Here is a 24,133-nt window from a genome sequence, read left to right on the forward strand (position 1 = left end):
TAGAGGAAAGGTAGAAACACAGATAGAAATATTAGTGAAAACAATTAAAGCTTAGTAGAAGTTAAAGCTTAGTAGAGTGTTTCTGCATTTTATCCATTAATAGGTTTTGAGAGGCAGTATCTGATGTATTTTCTTTTATAGATTTTATTACTTGTTTCTACTTTTGTTAGGTTGTAATATTGATTTTAAAATAAATGGTTCGATTTTATACTAAACTAAATTGATTAAACTTAATATCCAATTCCAATTCAATTTTAAACTGACCTTATAGGTTATTTCTACACTAAAACTTTTTTGTGAGACTTTAAGAAGCATGGTTTTTCCAGTCTATACTTCAGCTTGATTGTTACGTATGTTTTGTTGTAGGCTTTGTCTTACGGACGTTTTGACGTACATTTTAAAAATCACGTTGTAATTTACGTCTTATCATTTAATGTCTTGCACTTTACTTATATCTCGTCATGACAGTTTTTGGCTTCACTTACAGAAATGAAAAAAAAAATGAAAAACTAGAATTAACAACTAAGACCTAGAAGAAAATAACATACAGATGAAATTTCCTATAAAGAAAACAACAACATGTATTTTTTCGATATTTCAGTTCTTTAAAATTTTTTCGTTTTTTCGTTTGAAGCCTACACTTCGTTGTAGGCTTCATCTTCGGACATTTTGGCGTACATTTTACAAACAGTACGTTGTAATTTATGTCGTATCATTTTATGTCTTACACTTTACTTCTGTCTCGTCATGACAATTTTTGACTTCACTTACGGAAACGAGCAAAAATTAAAAAGCAAATTTTTAATTAACAACTAAGACCTAAAAGAAAATAACATACAGATGAAACTTCCTATAAAGAAAACACCAAAATGTATTTCTCCGGTATTAAATTTTTTTTGTCAATACTCTCTTCTGATTTATTGCTGCTGTGATATAAAAGATAAGTGGAGTTGTCCCCAACTAAAAAAATGCATCATTGGGTATTTGTAGATTCTGCATAAATGCACCTGATTTTATCTTTTTTTCTCGAATTAAAGAGTAAAAAATTTAGGAAACGTTTTGCAATTGCCCTCTGCCTCTGATAATACTGTCCAAAATATATGGGTAGCTTATAAGAGTTGAAGCTGGCGCTAGTGTTGGTAAAAAAAAAAACCCATCAACGCTGTCTAGCGTTGGGTGACATCTAATTATTATACTAAAAAAATGTCACGTGTCGCCAAACACTAGATGGCGTTGATGTTTTTTCTGGACACTAGCGCCAGTTCCCACTCGTGTACGTTATCTTTACTCTTTGATACTCTCTTTAAGCTAGTCAAATTTCACTACATTTTAGTGTCGCGGAAGTTGGCGCCAATATTCGTCCGCCCCAAAAAAGTGGCTCCAACGGCAGAAGAACTTGCAAAAGAAGCAGCAAAGATGGCATTTCTATCGAGTGGCGTCCCTGACGAGATAAAAGCTCATCAGGATTTAATCGAAAGGTAGGAATCATAGAGTATAGAGCAGTGGATCCCAACTGATTTTGGGTCATGTCCCACCTAGGAATTTCTAAAATCAGGATGCCCCCCCCTCTCGTGATATTTAAATTTTGTTATTCAAAATCTTACATGTATCCACCAAAAGGAAGCTATAAACCCATTAACTTTGTTTTTGTTTTTTTTCGGTTGTCCTTGAGGCATGTCTTGTGCCTCTATGCAATACTATCTTGCGCTTTTTTCCGCTCTTCAAATGCATATGAATGTAATGTCATTCACTCAAGAAACGCTTTTTTTCAAAATTGAGGCTATAAAGTATAGTCAGCTAGAGTGCACGTCCTGCCCACGACCCACCGACATATTACCATGTCTCGCCGGTTGGGCCTGCACCCCACGTTGGAAATTTTGGGTGTAGAATATTTTCTTTGAGCTCTGCTCCTCATTGGCTGTAGTTGAAATTTTGTTGTGACTATTTTTTAAAAGCAAAGATTTACCTTTAGGAAACTGGTAAGAGAGGAAACTTGAATTTGACAGTGGATTTGAATAACCTACATCATTTAGTATTAACGGCAAAATAAAGCAAAACCGTGTATGTCTCAAAAGTGCGTAACGATTGACAATTCATTTTAAAGGACCTCCATATGCAATTCTTGGTAGTAGAGGGATTTGATTCCCCGCCGCAGAGGACTTTGGTCTTCCGTTCCTGATAAATTGTAGATACATTCTCTTGACAGCCTGGATGTTTATAGTGTGTTGATTTATTTCAATATCTGCATAAACACGTGCTTATTGTTTCGTTTCAATAACCTTAGCCATTCTTGACATTTTTGCAGATGCGTCTATTTGACAACCTGGATTTGCATCCTTTCAATTTATAAACTAAATAATTGAATTGAATCATAGTTCCAATCTGATTTAATTCAACTTGCCCCGCAAGTTTCAACCGAGACATTGTAGGTACTCTCTTTTGACAACATTCAAGAACATACCGTATTGTGATCTGGTTCAACAAACTCTCGACGTTCTTCAACAGTTTCAACTTAATGCAACGAGCCATTTCGGAGATATTGCGGTCTATATTGGTGCAATGGGTTTCATCTCTGCTTGGTAATACAGCTAAATATTGTGGAATAAGCTATGTTTGACCGATGGCAGTGAATGAGCTAACAGTCAACATTTTTTGGATAAGATAATAGCTGAGTGGGACGTCGGAGTACGGTGAAAAAAAGTACAGGCCTTTCCACAGAAAGTTAAGTACCTTTCTTTGCTAAGATAAGTTTGTAGTAAGAAAGGAATAATGGCAGAGAATCAAGCCCAGACCTTGTTAGATATACTAGCAAAGATTAACGAAATGAGCTTACTTATAAAAAAGATTGACCCAATAGCTCCACCGGCATCATCTATCGATATCGATATCTCCCATCTATCGATAGGAGAATATTGTCTCAGCGATTGGACATATCAGCGAATCAGCACTGCGATAAAATCAAGTCTGAAGTGGCTAGCCTATATAGAGAACTCGAGATATCAAAGTTACAGCAGATAGAAGCTGATGGTAAGCGCTGTGACGTCACTTTATATAAATTTGATCAAATTAGAAGAGGTCAGTCACCTTTTGATGATTTGATTTCTGCTATTAACAGCATTATTCCAAACACACAAATGCACCCTAGTAATTTTAGAGATGTGTTTCGCCTAAAATCAACCCACGGCATTCTTCATGTTTTAATGAAATTTGGTACTGTATCTGCCAGAGACTTCGTATTGAAATCAAACGTTTATCTTCGTCAGCACAAATTACCAGTTAACCCTCAGTACACAGAACGAGAAATGTTGGCGCGAAGCCAACTAAAAATCGAGATGGATCAAATGAAAAACGATGGTCAATCAGACATGAAGCTACGCGATTTGAAATCGATTACTAGAAATAAATGTTATCGTTATAACTTTGAAACAGGCAGAACTGAAGAATCCGTGAGACGGTGGGGAAAAAAGAAGTGATGAACAACAGCAAGGAGATGATTTAGAAAGTGGAATGGCAAATAATGGAGCTAGAGAGAGAAGTGCTTCCCAAGTGTCTCTGGAGACACTTAGGAGGAACACAACATATGATAGTGGAAGGAGCACTAGACGCTTTTTCTGCGACCGTATAAACTCATTTATAATGGAAAACTAGGTTTTGTGCCAAAAAATTTGGGATTTAATCAGAGAGAAAACGGTGAAAAGGGAAACTTAAACTAGGAATAAGCAGGTCATGGTAAAAAAAAAAAAATTATATAAATATTGGTCAAAGGGTTTGCGAAAGATAAGATCCGTGGTTTATTGAGTTTAAGTAGTTGCAAGTGGGACTTGATATCAGTGGCTGAGAAATGGTTGGAAAATCCTCTATTTATTGAAGAAACATATATTTTGGTGCCCACAGGAAAAAATAAAGAACTTGCAGAACATATGGAGGTGCTGCTCTTCTATTATCAAATAAATTTTTTTCGGAGAGTAAAGTTTCAAACCTGAAAAGTGCATCATTTAATCTAGTGCGGGTTAGCGTTTGTTTTCAAAAGCAAATGTTATTTTCTATGCTGTATATATTCTATCAGATTCCAGTTCATTTTCTCAAGAGGATACTTGGACTTTTCTTGAGAGGGAGTAATGTGTCTTTTCTAAACTTTATCCTGTCGATTGTTTTTGCTTTCTAGAAGATTTCAGCGCATATGTCGGATCGACACGGGAGATGTTCTAGTCTGTTCGTGACTGCACGGATGTACTAGTGGGAAGAAATTGCGATGGTATTGATATCGTTCTTCCGCGGAGGGTGAGTAGGGATCACCTCCGCAGAACTAATAATTGGGGAAGGAAGCTTTTGGAATTTTGTAATAATGATTAGTTGATAATTTTGAATGGAAGAGTAGGAATGGATAAGGGTAAGGGAGAATTTACTTGTTACAGTGGGAGGTCTCCAAGTGTGATTGATTTTATTATGGTGGATTTGTCTCTTTGGCCTTTATGTGTTGATTTTAAGATTAGAAAAAGAAAATTTTAAGATTAGAAAAAGAAAAAGGAAATAGGATAAAGGGTAAGAGTAGGGCAGTAGAAGATAGGAAAGAAGAAGAGTCTATAGATATGAAGAATCTGCTTTATATCTGTCCTAAGGTGGAAAAGTCATTTCAGGAAAAAATGAGCGAGAAAGTTTGGAGAGATGCCTGAGATTGGCGGAAGATGGGGAAGTTGAAGGTTCTTTAGACCTGTTGAGCCAAGTATTATACTCAGTATAGGAGAGGGTTGCGAGTGGTAGAAAGAGGTCTCAGGAGAGTTTTCTGACAGCGAGTGTCGAGCAGGAGAAATATATTGAATATTTTTTAATTATCAAACAGCTCTTGGTAACGAATCAAACAGTTCGTGGTAACGAATCAAACAGTTAGTGGTGACGAACTGTATTAAGCAGCGACCCGCCTCAATAGTAACAGAAACTCTAAAAAATGGAATTGTGATACCAATAGTTACGTCAAAAGAATCGCATTTTTATGCTGATTTTAAATATATAAGTTTCATCAAGCTTAGTCTTACCCATCAAGATTTACGAGCCTGAGAAAATTTGCCTTATTTTAGAAAGTAGGGGGAAACACCCCCTAAAAGTCATAGAATCTTCTTTTTTTTAGAATCTTTTTTCGTTTTCTGTTTACAGACTGTAAAACGAGATGATTAACCCCAACGTATTTGCAAACAGCATAAATTATTTAAATCAGAAAACCATTTCTAGTCTTTTAAGAGAAGCTTTTGCATATAATTCTTAGCGATTTATGTGGAGACAAAAATGTAACTTAAATATTTGTTTACAGGTATTAAAAATTACGGTACGTGACTTATAAATATGTAATAGATCAATATGAGGAAATTTGAGTTTTTGTTTTTGTTTTAGTTTTGTATTGTTTTATCAACTTCCCAAATAGGACAGATGGTTAGAGCCTGCTCGATAGAGTAACTTAACCGTTTGATTTAATACTGCTGATAATTACTGTGGAATTCTAAATTTGTTTTTATTTTTTAGAGTTTTTTTTAAGATTGGAAAATGAGATGATTAGCCCCAATGTATTTTCAAACTGCATAAATTATTCGAGTCAAAAAACCATTTCTAGTCTTTTAAGCAAAACTTTTGTATATAATTCTTAGCGATTTATGTGGAAACAAAAATGTAATTTAAATGTGTTTGTAAGTGCTAATAAATAAGTGACTTATAAGTTTGTAATTAATCTAAATGTGGAATTTTGAGTTTTGTTTTGAGTTTTCTTTTTATCAACTCCCCGAAATAAGATAGTTGGTCGGGGCTAACTCGATAGACTAACATTCCTTGTTAAAAGTTTGATTTAAGATAAAATAAAAATGTAGTTTACATATGTACTCGTAAATGCTAGTAAATATATGATATATAAATATCAGGGTTCCCACTCTTTTCTTCTATCACAGAAGTTATTCTCCTCTTTGGTTCCTACACTGCTATTTTACGTAGTTCTTACGCGGCTTAGTGCTGCGATGAGTTGTTGTTAGTAGTAGTATTAGAATTTTATGTATAAGCCAAGTTGGGCTAAGCTGGGTCTACGATCACTCACTAAAGTTAGAAAATATATGCTAATATTGAACTTATAAATTAATTGCCGCTCTGTCGCCGACCTCACAGGAGCCATCCTGGCTAAGTCGCTGGTGCGCTGGATTGGAAATACTTTGTTCGAGGGCGTGGGTTCAATTCCTGGTGTGGTAGGTTTTTTTTAGTTTGGGACAGGGGTCAGTGGCTTGACTCTGTAAGCGTAGCCAGAGTTGACCCAGCTCTGAAAATCGGTACCTTGAGAAATCTGGGGAAGATAAGCAGGAAGAGTGTGTGAAAGTACAGGATGTCTGGTCTCCAACTCCCCCCCCACATTGCACTTCCTGGCTGAAGGGCCGTGAAACAGAGATTAGCACCGACGGTTTGGACCTTAGGGGTCTAGTACCATCATGCTATACTTACACCAAGGCACATTGCGCATAGACAATTTACAAATTACCATTCCAAATTATTTGACATAATACATCTTCTGCTCTGCCACTAATGAATCTCCCAAAAAATTCGTCAAGACAGCAACTGTCTTTAGAATCTTGGAATTCTTCCTTAGGATTTGTAGTTGCATGCCCGGAGAACGTTCTTTTCTGAGGAAGGATTTTGTCGCACTCTAAGGTAGGGCTACAGTAAGAAAAATCTGAAGAATTTTCTTCATTTTGTTCTTTCCCCATTTACTAGAGGTTTTCCATAACTGGAAAATCGATCTTTTGTTTTTCAGGTATTCCAGCCCTGAATCAAATAGTTCGTTCTAACGAACTTTACGTAAGGAGCAACCCTGCTCAATAATAACCGGAATTCTGAAAAACTAAATTTTCATACAAATAGATACATCAAAAGAATCGGATTTTTATGCTGATTTCAAATATATAAGTTTAATCAATTTAGTTATACCCATCAAAATTTACAAGCCTGAGAAAATTTGCCTTGTTTTCGAAAAAAGAGGGAAACACCCTCTAAAAGTTATAGAATCTGAATGAAAATCACATTATCAGATTTAGCTTATCAGCGAATCCTAATGTAGAGGTTTCAAGCTCCTATCTATAAAAATGTGGAATTTTGTATTTTTTACCAGAAGAAAGATCACGGATGGTGTTTTTTTTCTCCCAGGGGTGGTCGTATCGACCCAGTGGTCTTAGAATGTCGCGAGAGGGCTCATTTGAACGGAAATAGAAGTTCTAGTGCCCTTTTTAAGGGACCAAAAATTGGAGGGCAGCTAGGGCCCCTTCGCTCATTTTTTCCCGAAGTCACCGGATCGAAATTTTAAGATAGTCATTTTGTTAAACATAGTCGGAAAATCTAATTACTATGTCTTTGAGGACGAATTAATCCCTTACACTCCCATGGGGAAGGGCTGCAATTTTTGAACTTTGCCCATTGTTTACATGTAGTATTGACTATTGGGAAGTATACAGACATTTTCAGGGGGGAATTTTTTCTGGTGGGGGGGGAGAGAAGGTTACGTGGGGTAATCTTTCCATGGAGGAATTTCTTCATGAGGGAAGAGAATATCCATGAAGAGGACACTGGATTTCCCAGCATTAGTTAAAAAACAATCAAAATTTTAAATCAAAATAGAAGTTTTTTCAACTGAAAGCAAAAGCAGCATTAAAACTTAAAACAAACAAAAATTACTACGTATATGAGGGAGTTCGCCCCCTCGTCAGTATCTCACTTTCTCAGCTAAAGTATTTTTTAGTAAATTCAGAAGTAATTTGTTAAATAATGGCCAATATAAACAATAATTTTTTTGTGTTATCTTTCGGCCAATCTTAGCATTTAATATTATCTTAAGCAGCTTCTTAACTATGATTTTTATGTGATAATTAACCAAAGATATTGCATGTTTTCGGCTTGTTGTTGTTATTAAATAAATAAAAAAACAACAGTTTTATCCAACTGAAAGTAAGGAACAACATTAACATTTTAAACGAACAGAAATTATTAAGTGTGAGGGGGCTGTCCCCTCCTCAGTACCTCATTCTTTACGCTAGTGTTTAAATTTTTGTTTCAATTATTTAAGAATGACTCCTGACATACAAGGACCATTTAATCATAATAACAAGCTTTTTACGAATTCACGAACACTTTAGCGTAAAGAGCAAGGTACTGAGGAGGAGGCAAATCCCTCATATACGTAATAACAGCCAAAAGAAAAATCTGAGAAAATAGCGGTTCAAACAGTTCTGTGGTAACGAACTGTAAGTAAGGAGTGACCCGGCTCAATAGTAACCGAAACTGTAAAAAACGATTTAAAAAAAGGATTTTGATACCAATAAAAGTATTAAAAAAATTGCCTTTTTATGCTAATTTCAAATATATAAATTTCATTAAGTTTAGTCTTACCCATCAAAAGTTACGAGCCTTAGAAAATGTTCCTGATTTTTGAAAAAAAGGATGGAAATACCCCCTAACAGCCAAGTGATCTTAATGAAAATTATACCCTCAGATTCAGTGTATCAGAGAATCCTACTATATAGGTTTCAAGAGCCTGAGAAAATTTGCCTTGTTTTCGAACAAAGAGGGAAACACACACTGAAAGTTATAGAATCTAAATGAAAATCACATTTTCAGATTCGGCAAATCCTACTGTAGAGGTTTCAAGCTCTTATGTACAAAAATGTGAGTTTTTGTGTTTTTTGCCAGAAGAATGGTCACGAATCCATTTTTTCCCCGTTTATCTATTTTATCTTTTGCCCCGTTTAGCGTGTATATCTATTTTTTCCCCAGGGGTGATTGTATAGACCTAGTGGTCCTAGAATGTCGGAAGAGGGCTCATTTGAAAGGAAATTAAAAGTGCTAGTGCCCTTTTTAAGTGACCAAAAAATTGGAGGGCAACTAGGCCACCTCCCCAACTACTTCTGTTTCCCAAAATCGTCCGATCGAAATTTTGAGATAGCCATTTTGTTCATCATAGTTGAAAGGCCCAATAACTATGTCTTTGAGTATAACATGACTCCACCCCCACATCCCCAGGGGAAAGGTCTTTAAGTTATAAAATTTGCCCATTGTTTACGCATATTATTTGTTATTGGGATGCATGCATACATTTTTGGATGGGGGTGGGGGACAAGTTTTCTGCTGTTTTTTTTTTTCACGGGAAGTGAACAGGGAGTGAACTTGCCAGGGGAAATTATAGGGGAAGTTAACAGTAATTATCTGGGTAAAATTTTCACTGGGATTGAATTTCCTTGAGGATATTTCCATGGTGAGGGGGTTTCTCCGTGAAGGTGGGGTCAGATTTCCTGGCATTGTTCAAAAAACGATCATAAATTAAAAAAAAAACAAGTTTTTTTTTAACGGAAAGTAAGGAAGTTTGAATTTTGTCCCTATATTTGAAGAATGACTCCTGAAACACAAGGGCTGTCTAACTAAAAAAATTAGCGTAAAGAGTGAGGTGTCGAGGAGGAGGCAACCCCCTTCATATACGTAATAATTTTTGTTCGTTTTCAGTTTTAATATTACTCCTTACTTTCAGTTGAAAAAACTTGTTTTTTTTTCATTTAATATGTAATAAAGTCGAAGTGTAGACTTATTCAAAGTCCAAGCCAACATTTGTTAGAGACTTTTGATTTTTTTTTGTTTTTGCTGTTACTTTCCTTGTTAAATATTTTATTTAACGCTGCCTAAATTTGGTGTGGACTTTTAAGTTTTCTTTTTATTTTACAATCTTTTTTTCGTTATTTAGACCCCATGTACTTGGAAACAGTATATTTGCTTTAAAACAGTTTATTTGCACATTGTTATTTCTTTCTTTATTATTTCTTTCTATAGTCATTTTTAAATAATTGGAAAGAAAAGTCAAACATTAACGTAAAGAGTGGGGAACTGAGAAGGGAGCAACCCCCTCACACACTTAACAATTTCTGCTCATATTATTTGCAAAAAAAAAATAATTTCTAGCAAAACAATGGCGCATGCAATTCTTAGCGATTTATTTAATATCATATAAATGTTGTAAATATTAGTGAATATAGGATTTATAAATATGTAGTAAATCAAAGACAAGTTAAAATTAAGCTTGGTCAGATTAGCCTCTGACAGGTAACTTCGTCTTACAAATTTCCTTAAATAGAAGATATGGTGAGAGCTTGCTTGATAGAGTAGATTTCGTTGTTAGCCTTTTGAATTATTGCTGCTAACATTTGGTTTGAACTTTTGAGTTTCTTTGGTTTCGATTTTTTTTTTCAATCTTTCTTCATTTTTTAGGTTGGAAAATATTGAATATCAATATGTGCCCAGAATATCTCATGTCCAGCAGTTGGATAGTATAGACTTATCTTGGATAAAGCCATCCTCATCAATGCCTCTTAGTCAAAAAAGCTTAATTGGCAATATACCTAAAGTTGGACCAATACCATGCTTTGACGAACAATTAAGAGTATGTGTTAAACCACGAACTCTGAGAAAAATGGCAGTATATAAGCCAAAATCAATCAACTGGGTGGTTATTCGAAAATTTGTGTCTGAGTTTCGGTCTCGTGTAGATATACCGTTTTATCAATTGTTATACAGATTATCGAAAAATCGTGCAAGCGAGGACTTACCTTGGTCTGAAAAATATCAACCGCGAAAAATACGCGATATTATCCTTAGTAGGAAGCCTGTTGAAAAATTATATAAATGGGGAAAGGATTGGAAATCAGCTGCTAAGAGAAGAAGAAGATTGAGCAGTGACAGTGATGACTGTGAGGAAATTGGACATGGTGCTGTTTTGATTAGTGGTGGCTGTAGTTCTGGGAAGACGACAGGTGTTTATGCGGTTGCAGAGTCGCTGGAATGGTATTTTGTGGAGATAAATACTTCAATAAAAAGGAGTGGCAGAAATTTGCAGTTGGCGCTGCAAGAAGCAATGCAGGCAAATCAGGTATCCTTGAATTGTTTAATTAGAGTGTTATTGAGATTTTATGATTGTTATTGATGCTGAGGTATTGATTAACTGAAATTGTAGACTGTGATTGTTATTGAATTGTGAACATAGTATAGGGCTTGTGGAGCAACAATTAACAATAAGCTATTTTAAATGTAACACCATTTTTGTTAAATTATTCAATTTAATTTAATTTTTATCATGCTAAAATCCTTGGAACTGCAAAGTGGATAAGCCCATGCCTGGAAACATTGTAGGCCAAAGTTTATACCTATTCTTTGGAAGGCCTTCTTCCTTGAGAAGCTGTGACGCTTGAGCTACATATAGCCAAGTTACTGATGCGGTTTTGTGCTGCATATTGCCTACGATGCTAGTAGTAATTAGCAATTATCAAGATTTGGTAAAACAAAACTCTCTGAAAATTTAACAAGCATTTGACGAGCTCTGTGCTGTGATGACGTTGTATTAGTCACCGATTCTCAAGATTTAACTAAATTTTGTGACATGATAAGCTTTTTGTTGCGACGACGCTAGTATTTGTCGACGATCGACAACTTTGTGACATTTTACAAGCATTAAAAAGCTCTGTGCTACGGTACCATATTTTTAGTTAGCGATTGTTAAGATTTAACAAAAATTTTGTGACATTCGTGACATATGACAGGCTTTTTGCTGCAACGACGCTAGTATTAGTCTTGCGTTGTCAAGATTTGATGAAAGCTTCATGACATTTTACTGGCATTAAAAAAGCTCTGTGCTGCGGCGACATATTTTTACTTTGCGATTGTCAGGATTTAGCAAAACTTTGTTACACATGATAAGTTTTTTGTTGCGACGACGCTAGCATTAGTTTGCCGTTGTCAAGCTTTGACGAAAGCTTCGTGACATTTTACAAGCATAAAAGTACCGCGGCGACATGTTCTTAGCCAGCGATTGTCAAGATTTCACCAAAAATTTGTCAAAACGAACTCCAAAAAGCTATTAAAAATATAAAAAGTGGGGTTGAATGGGGTATGATGGAGTATCAACAAAGTTGCTAAGAAATATTAGTTGAGTGATTTCTGAACCACTTATTCATATTATTAATTCATGTATCAGTTCAGGTATGTTTCCTAGTAGAGGGAAAATTGCCAAGGTGATTCCGTTACGTGAAAAAGGTGATAAGTCTGATGTAAATAATTATCGTCCCATCGCGATTTTATCGCCTTTGTCTAAAATGTTTGAAAAAATTTAAAAAAAGGATTTCTAATCATTTGAGTAAAATGTTTTTTTCCAACACCAGTTTAGATTTAGGGCAAACCATTAGACACAACACGCAGTTGCAGCTCTCTTACTAGAATTAAATGATTGTTTAGATAATGATTTCCATGGGGCTACTGTTTTCTAACATGTTAAGAAAGCATTTGACACATTAAACCATGAAATTCTTTCTGACAAAGTGGAAAATACAGGCATAAGAGGGATAGTACTAGACTTAGTAAAATCCTACCTGTGTGGACGTATAATTGCGGTAGATTTCGATGGAAAACTGTCAAATTTGATGATATTGCTGTCCCCCAAGGCTCAGTATTAGGTCCGCCCTAATTTTTCATTTATATTAACGATTTTCTGCAAAGTTTGCAGGGGAATAGTAGTCTTGCTATTCTATTTGCAGGTGACACAGCTATATCTATTAAAGCAAGGGATTCAACTATATTAATTGAAAATTTGATTGTAACTGTTACTTCAGTTAACTGATGGTTTGTTTCTAATAATCTAGTACCAAATTTTACTAAAACTGAATTTATGGTTTTTTGGTCGTTCAAAACGTGCCAATCTATTGATAATGATTTTCATGTGGCTACTGTTTTCTGAGATGTTAAGAAAGTATTTGACACATTAAACAAGGAAATTCTTTCTGACAAAGTGTAAAATGCAGGCATAAGAGGGATAGGACTAGACTTAGTATAATCATACCTGTATGGACGTAAAATTGCGGTAGATGTCGATGGAAAACTGTCTAATTTAAAAAAAAAAAAACTTAATGAAATTGGTGTCCCTCAAGGTTCAGTATTAGGCCCGCTCTTATTTTTGATTTATATTAACGATCTTCCATAAAGTTTGCAGGGGAATATTAGTGTTGCTATTCTATTTGCAGATGACACAGCTATATCTGTTAAAGCAAGAGGTTCAACTACATTAATTGAAAATTTTATGGTAACTGTTATTTCAATTAACCGATGGTTTGCTTCTAATAATCTAGTACCATCTTTTACTAAAATTGAATCTATGGTTTTTGGTCGTTCAAAACGCGCCAGTCTGTTGATAATGATTTCCTTGAGGCTACTGTTTTCTAAGATGCTAAGAAAGCATTTGACACATTAAACCATGAAATTCTTTCTGACAAAGTGGAAAATGCAGACATAAGAGGGAATGGACTAGACTTAGTATAATCATACCTGTGTGGACGTAAAATTGCGGTAGATGTCGATGGAAAGCTGTCTAATTTGAAAAACCTTAATGATATTGGTGTCCCTCAAGGTTCAGTATTAGGTCCGCTCTTATTTTTGATTTATATTAACGATCTTCCGCAAAGTTTGCAGGGGCATATTAGTCTTGCTATTCTATTTGCAGATGACACAGCTATATCTCTTAAAGCGAGGGATTCAACTACATTAATTAAAAGTTGATTGTAACTGTTACTTCAGTTAACCGATGGTTTGCTTCTAATAACCAAATTTTACTAAAAATGGTTTTTGGTCTTTCAGAACGCGCAACTCCATTTATTGCTTGTCAGGCGCTTCAGGTTGGTGAGAATAAAATTCATAGGGCTCAGTCATATCGCTATTTAGGAGTTTTCCTTTATCCATTGTTGTCTTTTCGTAATCACATTGATCATTTAAGAATTAAACCTGTACAAAATATTGTGTCGACGTACAGTGTGAAAAACATTTTTGCATTTACTGTACTATAAATAATTTACCACTCTTTAATTGCTTCATACTTGAATTACTGCTCAGTCGTTTATCTTAATACCTTTCGGACGCATTTAAAACAATTATAAAATAGGGCAGTAAGAATACTTTTAAATTTTTTACATCAACCATCAAAAATTAAAAATACATCTGAAACAAAAACGGTGTCCTTTTTCCTAAGTTTGCCGGATTTAAAACGTATATGTGATGTAAATATTTCCTTATGGTATTTTCAAATTCAAAACCCTATAAATTATCTCTACAACAAATCTCTGTTGACTTTGTCCCCTCGTTCGGCTTGTCGGTGGGCGGGATTATGCCGAATTCCTTTTGTAAGCTGTGAAAGGTCAAGGTTTCACTGAGGTACCTAATGCCATTCATTGTGAGTAAATATAAGTTAAATAATAACACTCGGAATCCCAAAAATCTCAGCTCTATGTAAAGAAGCAATTATTAAAGATTGTTTTTTAATATTTATTTATTTACCTTTAGTGATGGAATTTAATTTTTTTTTTAATTCGTGATATTTTTCTTAATGTGTTTTGTTTTGTCTCCACGATGGGGACGGCCTCCCATTCCCCTCCTGCCCAGCATTTCTTTTCAGCCCAGCATTTTTTTCCCTACTTATTTTATTCCTTATTTTCTAGGTTTTTGTTGTTATTGTTTTTTTTTTGGTTAATTAAGTTAATTTTGCTATTATTACTATTATTATGATGAGATATTTTTTTTTCGTATGTTCCATTATTTACGCACCTAGCATTATGAGCTCTGCTCTCTGTTGGGGGTTAATTTTTTTTGTATTTTTAAATATATTAAATAAAATTATTCCAAAAAAAAGTTTTGAAAGTTTTCATATTATATTATAAACAAGGTCATTGTATTGTGCTTGTTTGTCTTATTTAAAAATATGAAAACATGGATAACGAAATTAGTTATGCCGTTATTAAATAAATTCTTGAAAAAGAGAGTTCAAATCAAAACTAGACCTACTTTGCCCGGGCAACGAGAAATGTTGCGGCAACCCTTGTCCGGCATCATGATCAAAGGCTATTACTCAGCGTACGAAAGAAGGGACTAAATTGAATTTGCAGCCAGTTGAATTTTATCCTTTTCAATCATAGACATCGTGACGGGTGAAAACTCGGAACAATATCTTCTATAATCTAGTTGGTATTATAAAGCTATCCCCAACTTTTCAGGATCAAAATACCCTACATGACATTCTTTTAATTATTACGAAACTATCTCATTGTTTTACATTCTTGTTTGTGGTTGTTTCTTCACTATCGGTTAAATGATGAAGTTGTCTGCCTATCGGAGTTTTTAAAACAGTATGTTCAAACAAGAACACAATCAGTTATCACATGACCAAAGGCTATTCCTCAGCGTTGAAAAACAACAACTACAAAGTAATATCGAAAGAAGGGACTAAATTGACTTTGCAGCCAGTTGAACTTTATCCTTTTCAATCGTAGACATCGTTACGGATGAAAACTTGGAACAGTATCTTATATAATCTAGTTGGTATTTAAAGCTATCGGTAACTTTTCAGGATTAAAATATGACAGGGGACACTAACTATTACGAAACTACCTCATTGTTGCAAAAGTTGCCAACTGGCAAAAGTTGCAAACCCCCCATCGCTGAAGATGATTGTCGCGCAATATGAGCTAACAGCCGTTCCTCGCCCAAAGTGAACCGATTCTTACTTATAAATCCCTCTCCCGTGATAGGCATCAAGTTCACCGGAAACAAATAAATGGGTACACCAACTAGCAAAAGTGGCAAACCCCTCATTGCTGAAGATGATCATGAGCTAACAGCCCTTTCTCGCCCAAAGTGAACCGATTCTTACTTATAAATCCCTCTCCCGTGATAGGCATCAAGTTCACCGGAAACAAATAATAGGTACACCAACTAGCAAAAGTGGCAAACCCCTCATTGCTGAAGATGATTATGAGCTAACAGCCGTTTCTCGCCCAAAGTGAACCGATTCTTACTTATAAATCCCTCTCCCGTGATAGGCATCAAGTTCACCGGAAACAAATAAATGGGTACACCAACTAGCATATTTGCAAACCCCTCATCGCTGAAGTTGACTGTAGCAAAAGATTGTTATTGCTGAGATAGGATTGTTCACAAAAAAAGTTTGTTATTAGTTCATGATGGAAACATTTTAAGTGGACAGGAAAGTCGCTTCTGTGTTGTGAAATACTTTGAATTCTTTCCTTTCTCAACAATGAGGACGCCTTGTTGTATACAGGCAAAATATATTTATTTGTTTATAATTTATTTATAATCATTAAATATAATGATTTATTTTTTACATATATTCGGTTGATCGTTCTTCCTACTGGCCATAGAGCCTAGAGTGTGTCCTGGGAGCCACTCCTCTTTTAATCCTTTTTGCTTTTCTCATATCTTTTTGTATTTTAGATTCAGAGCCAGGTAGGTGCTAAAGTGATTTATTAGCAGGTGTAGTATAGAATAGTTAATGAAATGACGACTATTATTTATCACAGAATAAATGTAACGATAACAATAGACTCGTCAAATACATACATATATATATATATATATATATATATATATATATATATATATATATATATATATATATATATATATATATATATATATATACTAATTTTTATGTATTAATTATATATTAAGTTTCATATTAATTTTTTATATGATTAATTATATTGATTTTTTTTATTAATTTCCATTGATAAATTTATATAATATACTAGCTGTTGGGGTGGCGCTTCGCGCCACCCCAACACCTAGTTGGTGGGGGCGCTTCGCGCCCCCCCAAGCCCCCCCGCGCGCGTAAGTCGTTACGCGCCATATTAGTTACGCGCCATTGTAGTTGTGTCCCTATGTCCCACCTGTGAATATATATATATATATATATATATATATATATATATATATATATATATATATATATATATATATATATATATATATGTTTTTAACTACGTAAAACTTGCGAATATACAACATTCTTTGCTGTCCCATTGTCTGTGCATATAAATAGATTGTCAGGTTTACCGACTCTTGAACATGCAACATATAATGGTCCATGGGAAAACAATCCGTATTCAGATCTATACCTCATGATTCTAATGATTGCCCTTGAGCTTTGTTGATGGTGATTGCTAATCGACCATTCCCTGAGTCGCCATCGTCATTTATATATCCCCCTGTGCACCCCGGCGTCCCCTTTGTAGTTATGTCCCTGTGTCCCGGTCGTCATTTATATTCACTGTGTCCCGGTCGTCATTTGTGTCCCGGTGTTCCAGTCTGTGATTTCTCTTTGAGTGTCCCGGGCGTCATTTATATTCCTTGTGTCCCGGTGTCCCGGTCGTCATTTATATCCCCCTGTGCCCCCCGGCGTCCCCATTGTAGTTGTGTCCCTGTGTCCCGGTCGTCATTTACCTTTTTTAGTTTTTTTTTCTTCTTTTGTATTAGTGTGAAATAATTCAGACGTCATATGCGGACAAACACGCAACGACATATGCGGACAGACAGACATAACCCACAAACAACTTATTTTTATATATATTTATTCATATTTTTTTAGTTTTCTTTTTCTCTTTTATTTTTCAGTTTTTTCCTTTTTTTTAGTTTTTTTCTTTTTTAGTTTTTAGTTTTTTTTAGTTTTTTACCTTTTTTTAGTTTTTTTTAGTTTTTTTAGTTTTTTAGCTTTTTTAGTTTTTTTATTAGTTTTTATTTTTTTTGTAGTTTTTGCCTTTTTTTATTTTTATTTTTTTTTATTTATTCATATTTTTTTAGTTTTCTTTTTCTCTTTTATTTTTCAGTTTTTTCCTTTTTTTTAGTTTTTTTCTTTTTTAGTTTTTAGTTTTTTTTAGTTTTTTACCTTTTTTTAGTTTTTTTTAGTTTTTTTAGTTTTTTAGCTTTTTTAGTTTTTTATTAGTTTTTATTTTTTTTGTAGTTTTTGCCTTTTTTTATTTTTTTCAGTTTTTTTTTAGTTATTAGATTTTTACCTTTTTTTAGTTTTTTTAGTTTTTTAGCTTTTTATTTTTTTATTTTTTTTTAGTTTTTTTTGTAGTTTTTACCTTTTTTAGTTTTTTTCTTCTTTATTAATATTTTTTTAGTTTTCTTTTTCTCTTATTTTTCAGTTTTTTCCTTTTTTTTAGTTTTTTCTTTTTTAGTTTTTAGTTTTTTTTTGTTTTTTACCTTTTTTTAGTTTTTTTAGTTTTTTAGCTTTTTTAGTTTTTTTATTAGTTTTTAGTTTTTTTTTTAGTTTTTGCCTTTTTTTAGTTTTTTCAGTTTTTAGTTTTTTACCTTTTTTTAGTTTTTTTTAGTTTTTTAGCTTTTTTAGTTTTTTTTCTTTTTAGTTTTTTTTTGTAGTTTTTACCTTTTTTAGTTTTTTTCTTCTTTTGTATTAGTGTGAAATAATTCAGACGTCATATGCGGACAAACACGACGTCACTCGACAGACAGACAGACAGACATAACCCACAAACAACTTATTTTTATATATATTTATTCATATTTTTTTAGTTTTCTTTTTCTCTTTTATTTTTCAGTTTTTTCCTTTTTTTTAGTTTTTTTCTTTTTTAGTTTTTAGTTTTTTTTAGTTTTTTACCTTTTTTTAGTTTTTTTTAGTTTTTTTAGTTTTTTAGCTTTTTTAGTTTTTTTTATTAGTTTTTATTTTTTTGTAGTTTTTGCCTTTTTTTATTTTTTTCAGTTTTTTTTTAGTTATTAGATTTTTACCTTTTTTTAGTTTTTTTTAGTTTTTTAGCTTTTTTAGTTTTTTTTTCTTTTTAGTTTTTTTTGTAGTTTTTACCTTTTTTAGTTTTTTTCTTCTTTTGTATTAGTGTGAAATAATTCAGACGTCATATGCGGACAAACATGACGTCACCTGATCCACAGATCCACAGACAACTTATTTTTATATATATATAGATTTATCGCCATAATTAATTCATGGAATATTCTGTTTGTGAGACTGAAATTAGGGACTTTTTTGTATCTTGATTGAATAAAAGTTTCTTTTAAAAAGCACTATTAATTAGGATCAAATTAATAATTTAGACATGAATTGAGCATTCTAAATGATACACGTACGAATAAAAACCGAAAATTAGAAGCAATAGTTCAAGAAAAAACAAGTATAATATGTCGTACGAAACTTTTTTCGTATCCTACCTCAAAAAATTTTAGTTTGTCTATAACTAAGATTTGTCTTTCTGCAAGCCGATGGAACATTTTCTAGAATAATCAGTGGAATTCTCCAAAAATTCGAAGTCTTACTGGAAAAAATTGTTAATAGATTTTGAAAGTGATATTGAAAAAAAAGAAAGAAAAATGAGATGAACTGAAAAATAAATCTGTCAACTTTTTTTCACCCAAGAAATAAGAGTGAACGAATTTTGAGTTTAAAGTTCATAACCCTTTTTTAGTGGTTTTTATGGCACTTGGTATTTACCAAGTGACATATAGCGACCGCAAATTCTGCCGGTCTGTCCTGGTTTTGCTAGTTAAGTTTGAGTTTTCAAAGATTTTATTTTACATTTCTAGTGGCACTTTTAAACTTCCTGTCCAATTAGAATATTTCAACGATTGATCAATAATAAGTTTTTAACAATTGTGTTGCTGTGAAGTAATACAGTAGTAAGCAACAGTTAAGGGAGAACTAAGCCTCTAGTAAAGTTACTAAAATCTTCTAATTATTTTACCCTAGATGGCCCAATCAGATGAAAAAACATGCGCCGTATTAATCGAAGACGTTGATATTGTTTTTGAAGAAGATAAAGATGGCTACTATCAGACCCTTCAGACGTTAATCAAGTCATCAAGATGTCCTATTGTAATGACGGCATCCAGTAAGAAAGTGGATCCCATTCTGGACAATTTAAAAATCAACGTAGACCTCATTGAATTTGAATCTATGAATGAGTTTGAAATTGGTGAGTTCCCTAATCTCTGTGTTGTCGAAAAAAAAAATTGAAACAAAATAGGAAATAGACAGACAAAGGTAAAAATACTCCACAACCTGATTATTTAAGCTTAGTTTTTAACCTATAATCCTGCTCCGTGAACTAGTCATTATTCTCGATAAACTCATCAAGGTAGTTAGGTACTTTTGCAGAAAATTATTCTGGGGATTGACTTTCATGATTTAACAAGCCTGTAAGCGTCGATGGAACTAGTTGATAGCTTCGCCAGTCTTTTCGATAGTACCCTGTCTAGGACTAGAAATGGGCATTATTTATGCCCAGAATGGGCAGACTAGAATGTGCCGAGAATGGTACTAGACTATAATGACTAGAAAGACTAGGACTAGAATGGGCATAAAATATTTTTATATTATGGCTGAGGAGACGTTGGTTTCGTACTTCTGCCCATCTAGTGCGTAGCCTCCCTCAAGGATGTTGTAAGTCCTTTTTCGAGGGGTTGGATCTTCTTGGATATCTGGGGGTGATGAGCTGGAAATTTACTAGAAATAAACATTTACTAGACTAAGACTACAAATGGGCACTATTTATGCCCATAATAGGCATTAATAATGGGCAGAGAAGTGGAATGGAGTAGAATGACAAGGGAGACTAGGACTAGAACGGGCATAAAATAGGTTTATATTCTGGCTGAGTAGGTGTTCGCTTACTACTTTTACCCATCTAGTGCGTGGTCTCCCTCATGGACGTCAGGTGTTTTCCGAGGGGCTGGACTTTCTGGGATTTATATATATATATATATATATATATATATATATATATATATATATATATATATATATATATATATATATATATATATATATATATATATATCGCGTTTTCATGTAACTTTTTGCATTGCTGTTTGTGTCTCGCAATGTTTTTTCAAAGAGATCTGTTGGGTTTTGACTGATCTAATAATTTAAAATATGTGAAATCTGTTGTTTAACTTCTCCATTGGGGTCTAGAATGTACATTTGGCCACATGAATATGGTTCGAAATCACCTTCAGGGGTCTGTGATCACCTTCAGGGGTGTGCCACTAAATTGATTTTGTGATAAATCTGTCCAGCTTTTATGAAGCTGAAAACATTACGACTATTTGTGGTTCGATCATCGTTTACGTTGAATGAAGCTAAAGCAATACATGATTTCCGGTTTTGTGTTTATTTGTGGAAATCTTTGGAGAGCCAATGATGTCCCATAGCAGACCAAACAAATTCATTTGGAAATTTTTGATGCGGGAATGCAATTCGACCAAGCAGGCAGCCGCCCCCAAGTAAATAATCCAGGTTCCAGGGGGTCTAATGACTTTTTAGTAACGCTTGCGCAGTTTACGACATCTTTGTAGGGTTTTCACTGGTTTTTACGCCACAGTTTGTTGGTATTAAAGATTGTGATGGTGTTGCTCTTCTAACATAATATTTTTTCCTTCTTCAATTTCATTTTTGACTAGTTCTGATCGTCGCTGTCTTCTAACAACGCAGTTCTTTGTTCTTCACTGTCATTTTTGACGCTTTCTCATATTCGCTTTAGCGTGTGCGCTAATCCTACAATTTGTTGTTCTTCGCTTTTATTTTTGGCACGTTCTGGTTCCTACTGTTGCTTATAATTCTTGATCCTGATTAACTTCTAACTGCGTATTTCTCTGCGTATTTCACATGAATTTACATATTTCTAAATTTTTGTTCTGCAAATTTTTCTTAAATGGTTTTAAAATCTATTTTCCTTGCGTCTTCACTTTCAATCAACATAATTGCTAAGCTATTTAGTCTATCCTGATTTATTCTTGATATCAGATGGGTTTTTTATATTAGTTTTAGCCTGGAAAATGATCTGTCTCCAGAAGAAATGCTTATTGGAATTGTTAAGAACATTTCACAATTTCGAAAATCCATTGTTCATTTTGATGACAACTCGGGGCCCTTTAAAATGCAGGGCACAAATGGGCCTAATCATTCCAGTCGCCCTCTATCCGGCCCTGAGTGCAATTGGGATATAGAAGTTCTGTCTGAATAGCTATGAAACGGCATTTCAATTTTTCTTGTTTGCAAAAAAAAAGTAGATAAATAATTTGTGGTATGTTTGGAGATAAAAGTGCGTGGGTTTTCAGAATATGGCAGTATGAATGTATCAGAAATAGTGTGTTTAAATCCAGTTTGTAATTTTTTGTTTATTTTTAATTTCGAAGCAATCAATCGACTCATTAGGACAAGTTTCATTACAAGTCCATAAATAATTATGAAACGCCGCGTTTTCGTTTTGCTACCATTTTTATATTTTCATGTTTTGGCCTTAGAAATTTCTATTAAAGAAAAAGAATGATTATGGTTCGAAGATATGGGTTTCACTAAGTTTTGCTTTATTTTATTTTATTTTTATTTTACAGCTATGTTCTTTTAAAACCCGTATAAAACTCTAAAATTTATATAATTTTATTTTATAAAATTTAAAACCCGTTTTGGGATATAGAACCTGTTTTCTTTTAATCTTTTATTTTCTATTCTTTTTTTCCTTTAATAGTTTATATGTTTAGTATAAAATCTTCAAACATTGTCTATTAACTGTTGTTTTGCATTTTGCTAATATTCTATTCAATTTTTGATCATCAAACTTAAGTAATGAAAAGAAGTACTTGTCCTACTTTTTATATGAGGAGCCTCCCCCCCTTTAAAAAAATAATAAACCTTCTTTTCCAGCTGCTTACACCTCTTGTGTCTGCCTGATAGAAGGAACATATATGTCATACAACACTGCATTGGAACTTGTTAATTTTTATAAAAAAGATCTTCGTTCTGTTCTGGCATATGTCCAATTTTGGCTACAGGATCAGGAACTAATTACTATTGAGGATAATTGCCTTTCTAAGCTGTCGTTGAAAGCCAAAAACGAAAGAAATAGTGTTACTAACGATGATAGTGACGAAGAAGCTACTGAGCTAGATGAAGACGAATTCATAATCTTAAAAGATGGTGAATGTGAAGAAAGAAACTTGTTTTATTGTGATACTTTTGAAATCCCAAGGCTAAGTGAAATTGGTTCTGATGCTTCCAATAGAAACAAAAAAGTTGAATTAAGAGGATTATCTAAGTTAGCAGAATACCTTGAAAATGAATCAAGTTTATGTTTACCTTTTATAGACGAACAAGAATGTATTGTTCCAATTTGGAAAGAATTTTCTGTCGGTGGAATCGGGGATAATTACATGCCATTTAGGGATACAGAGGAACGATTTGAAGAAAATAAATTATTAAAAAACATCGTGGACTTGGCGCGAGAGAAGAATTTGTTATTAAGTAAAAAGAGTGATTTCTCCAAATGTGCACCTGCTTCCTTTAACAGAGTAAGCGAAGAAAGGTATGTCTTTTTTATTTCTTTTTTTTTTACTTTTTCAGCTTTTTTTGTGGCTTCTGTAGTTCTTTTTACATTATTCAGTATTATTTAAGGTCTATGTTATCTGTAAAAATAATTTATATTATTTTTCTGCTTTTTTCATTATTTTTGTGTGCCTTGTCTTTTTTTCTCGTTTTCCTTTTTTTCTTTTCATTATTTTTTTCTGCTTTCCTGTGGTTTTGAATATCAACCAAAAACCAAAATTTTGCTATCACTTTATAGTTGAGATTTAGTTATATCTATTCACCCAGTTACATTTTTGAAATTCAGTGTACTGGGTTTGTTGACTGAATTATGTTGAAAATTGGTTAAAATCACTGAATAACGGGACTTTGTTCTTATCTTCAAAACAAGTTTAGATCCTTCCCTAAGAAACTGTCTGAGAAATATTATAACTCCGATTGTCTTATGGACAGATCCATATGACTCTAAGTATCCGGTATAGGCTGTCCTATATAAGTATCCTATAATAAATATAAGTATCCTATAATGAATGCAATGATATAAGTATCTTGGCCTTTTAGTTAAAGTTACATCTTCAGGCTTGTCGCGAAGTCGCTTGTTTGAAAGGGAACGTATACCTTAAATAGCGAAAAAAATGTCAAAAGCCGCGTTATCTTACAAGGTTGGCACAAGAAAAAATACAAGAGGACCTGAAAACCTACTGACTTCCACTTTAGTGGTTAAGATTGAAAATGTGTATGGCAAACAATCGCTATCGAATTTCTCAAATATGGCGTACGGGGTTTTTTAGACTAAGAATGTGTTCAATTGGTTAAAATCATTGAAGAAAGGGTAATTTTCTTCTTTTTTTTTATCACGTTTCGATTTTACCTTAAAAAAGTGTAAGGAATACCACAGTTCTGGCTCATTGAATGGATAGAACT

General features: G+C 33.6%; 1 protein-coding gene across 2 annotated transcripts in view; it reads left to right on the plus strand.

Annotated features, from left to right (window-relative positions):
- Positions 1 to 24,133, plus strand: part of LOC136039516 (uncharacterized) — a 63,084-nt gene that overhangs the window by 32,263 nt on the left and 6,688 nt on the right. For both annotated transcript variants that reach the window (XM_065723313.1, XM_065723312.1), the window contains exons 5-8: positions 1,334 to 1,478; positions 10,267 to 10,924; positions 19,598 to 19,823; positions 22,553 to 23,210. In XM_065723313.1, coding sequence (XP_065579385.1) covers positions 1,334 to 1,478; positions 10,267 to 10,924; positions 19,598 to 19,823; positions 22,553 to 23,210 — 1,687 coding nt within the window. The remainder of the gene's footprint in view (positions 1 to 1,333; positions 1,479 to 10,266; positions 10,925 to 19,597; positions 19,824 to 22,552; positions 23,211 to 24,133) is intronic.

Source organism: Artemia franciscana, chromosome 19, assembly GCF_032884065.1.
Source record: "Artemia franciscana chromosome 19, ASM3288406v1, whole genome shotgun sequence".
Taxonomy (NCBI): domain Eukaryota; kingdom Metazoa; phylum Arthropoda; class Branchiopoda; order Anostraca; family Artemiidae; genus Artemia; species Artemia franciscana.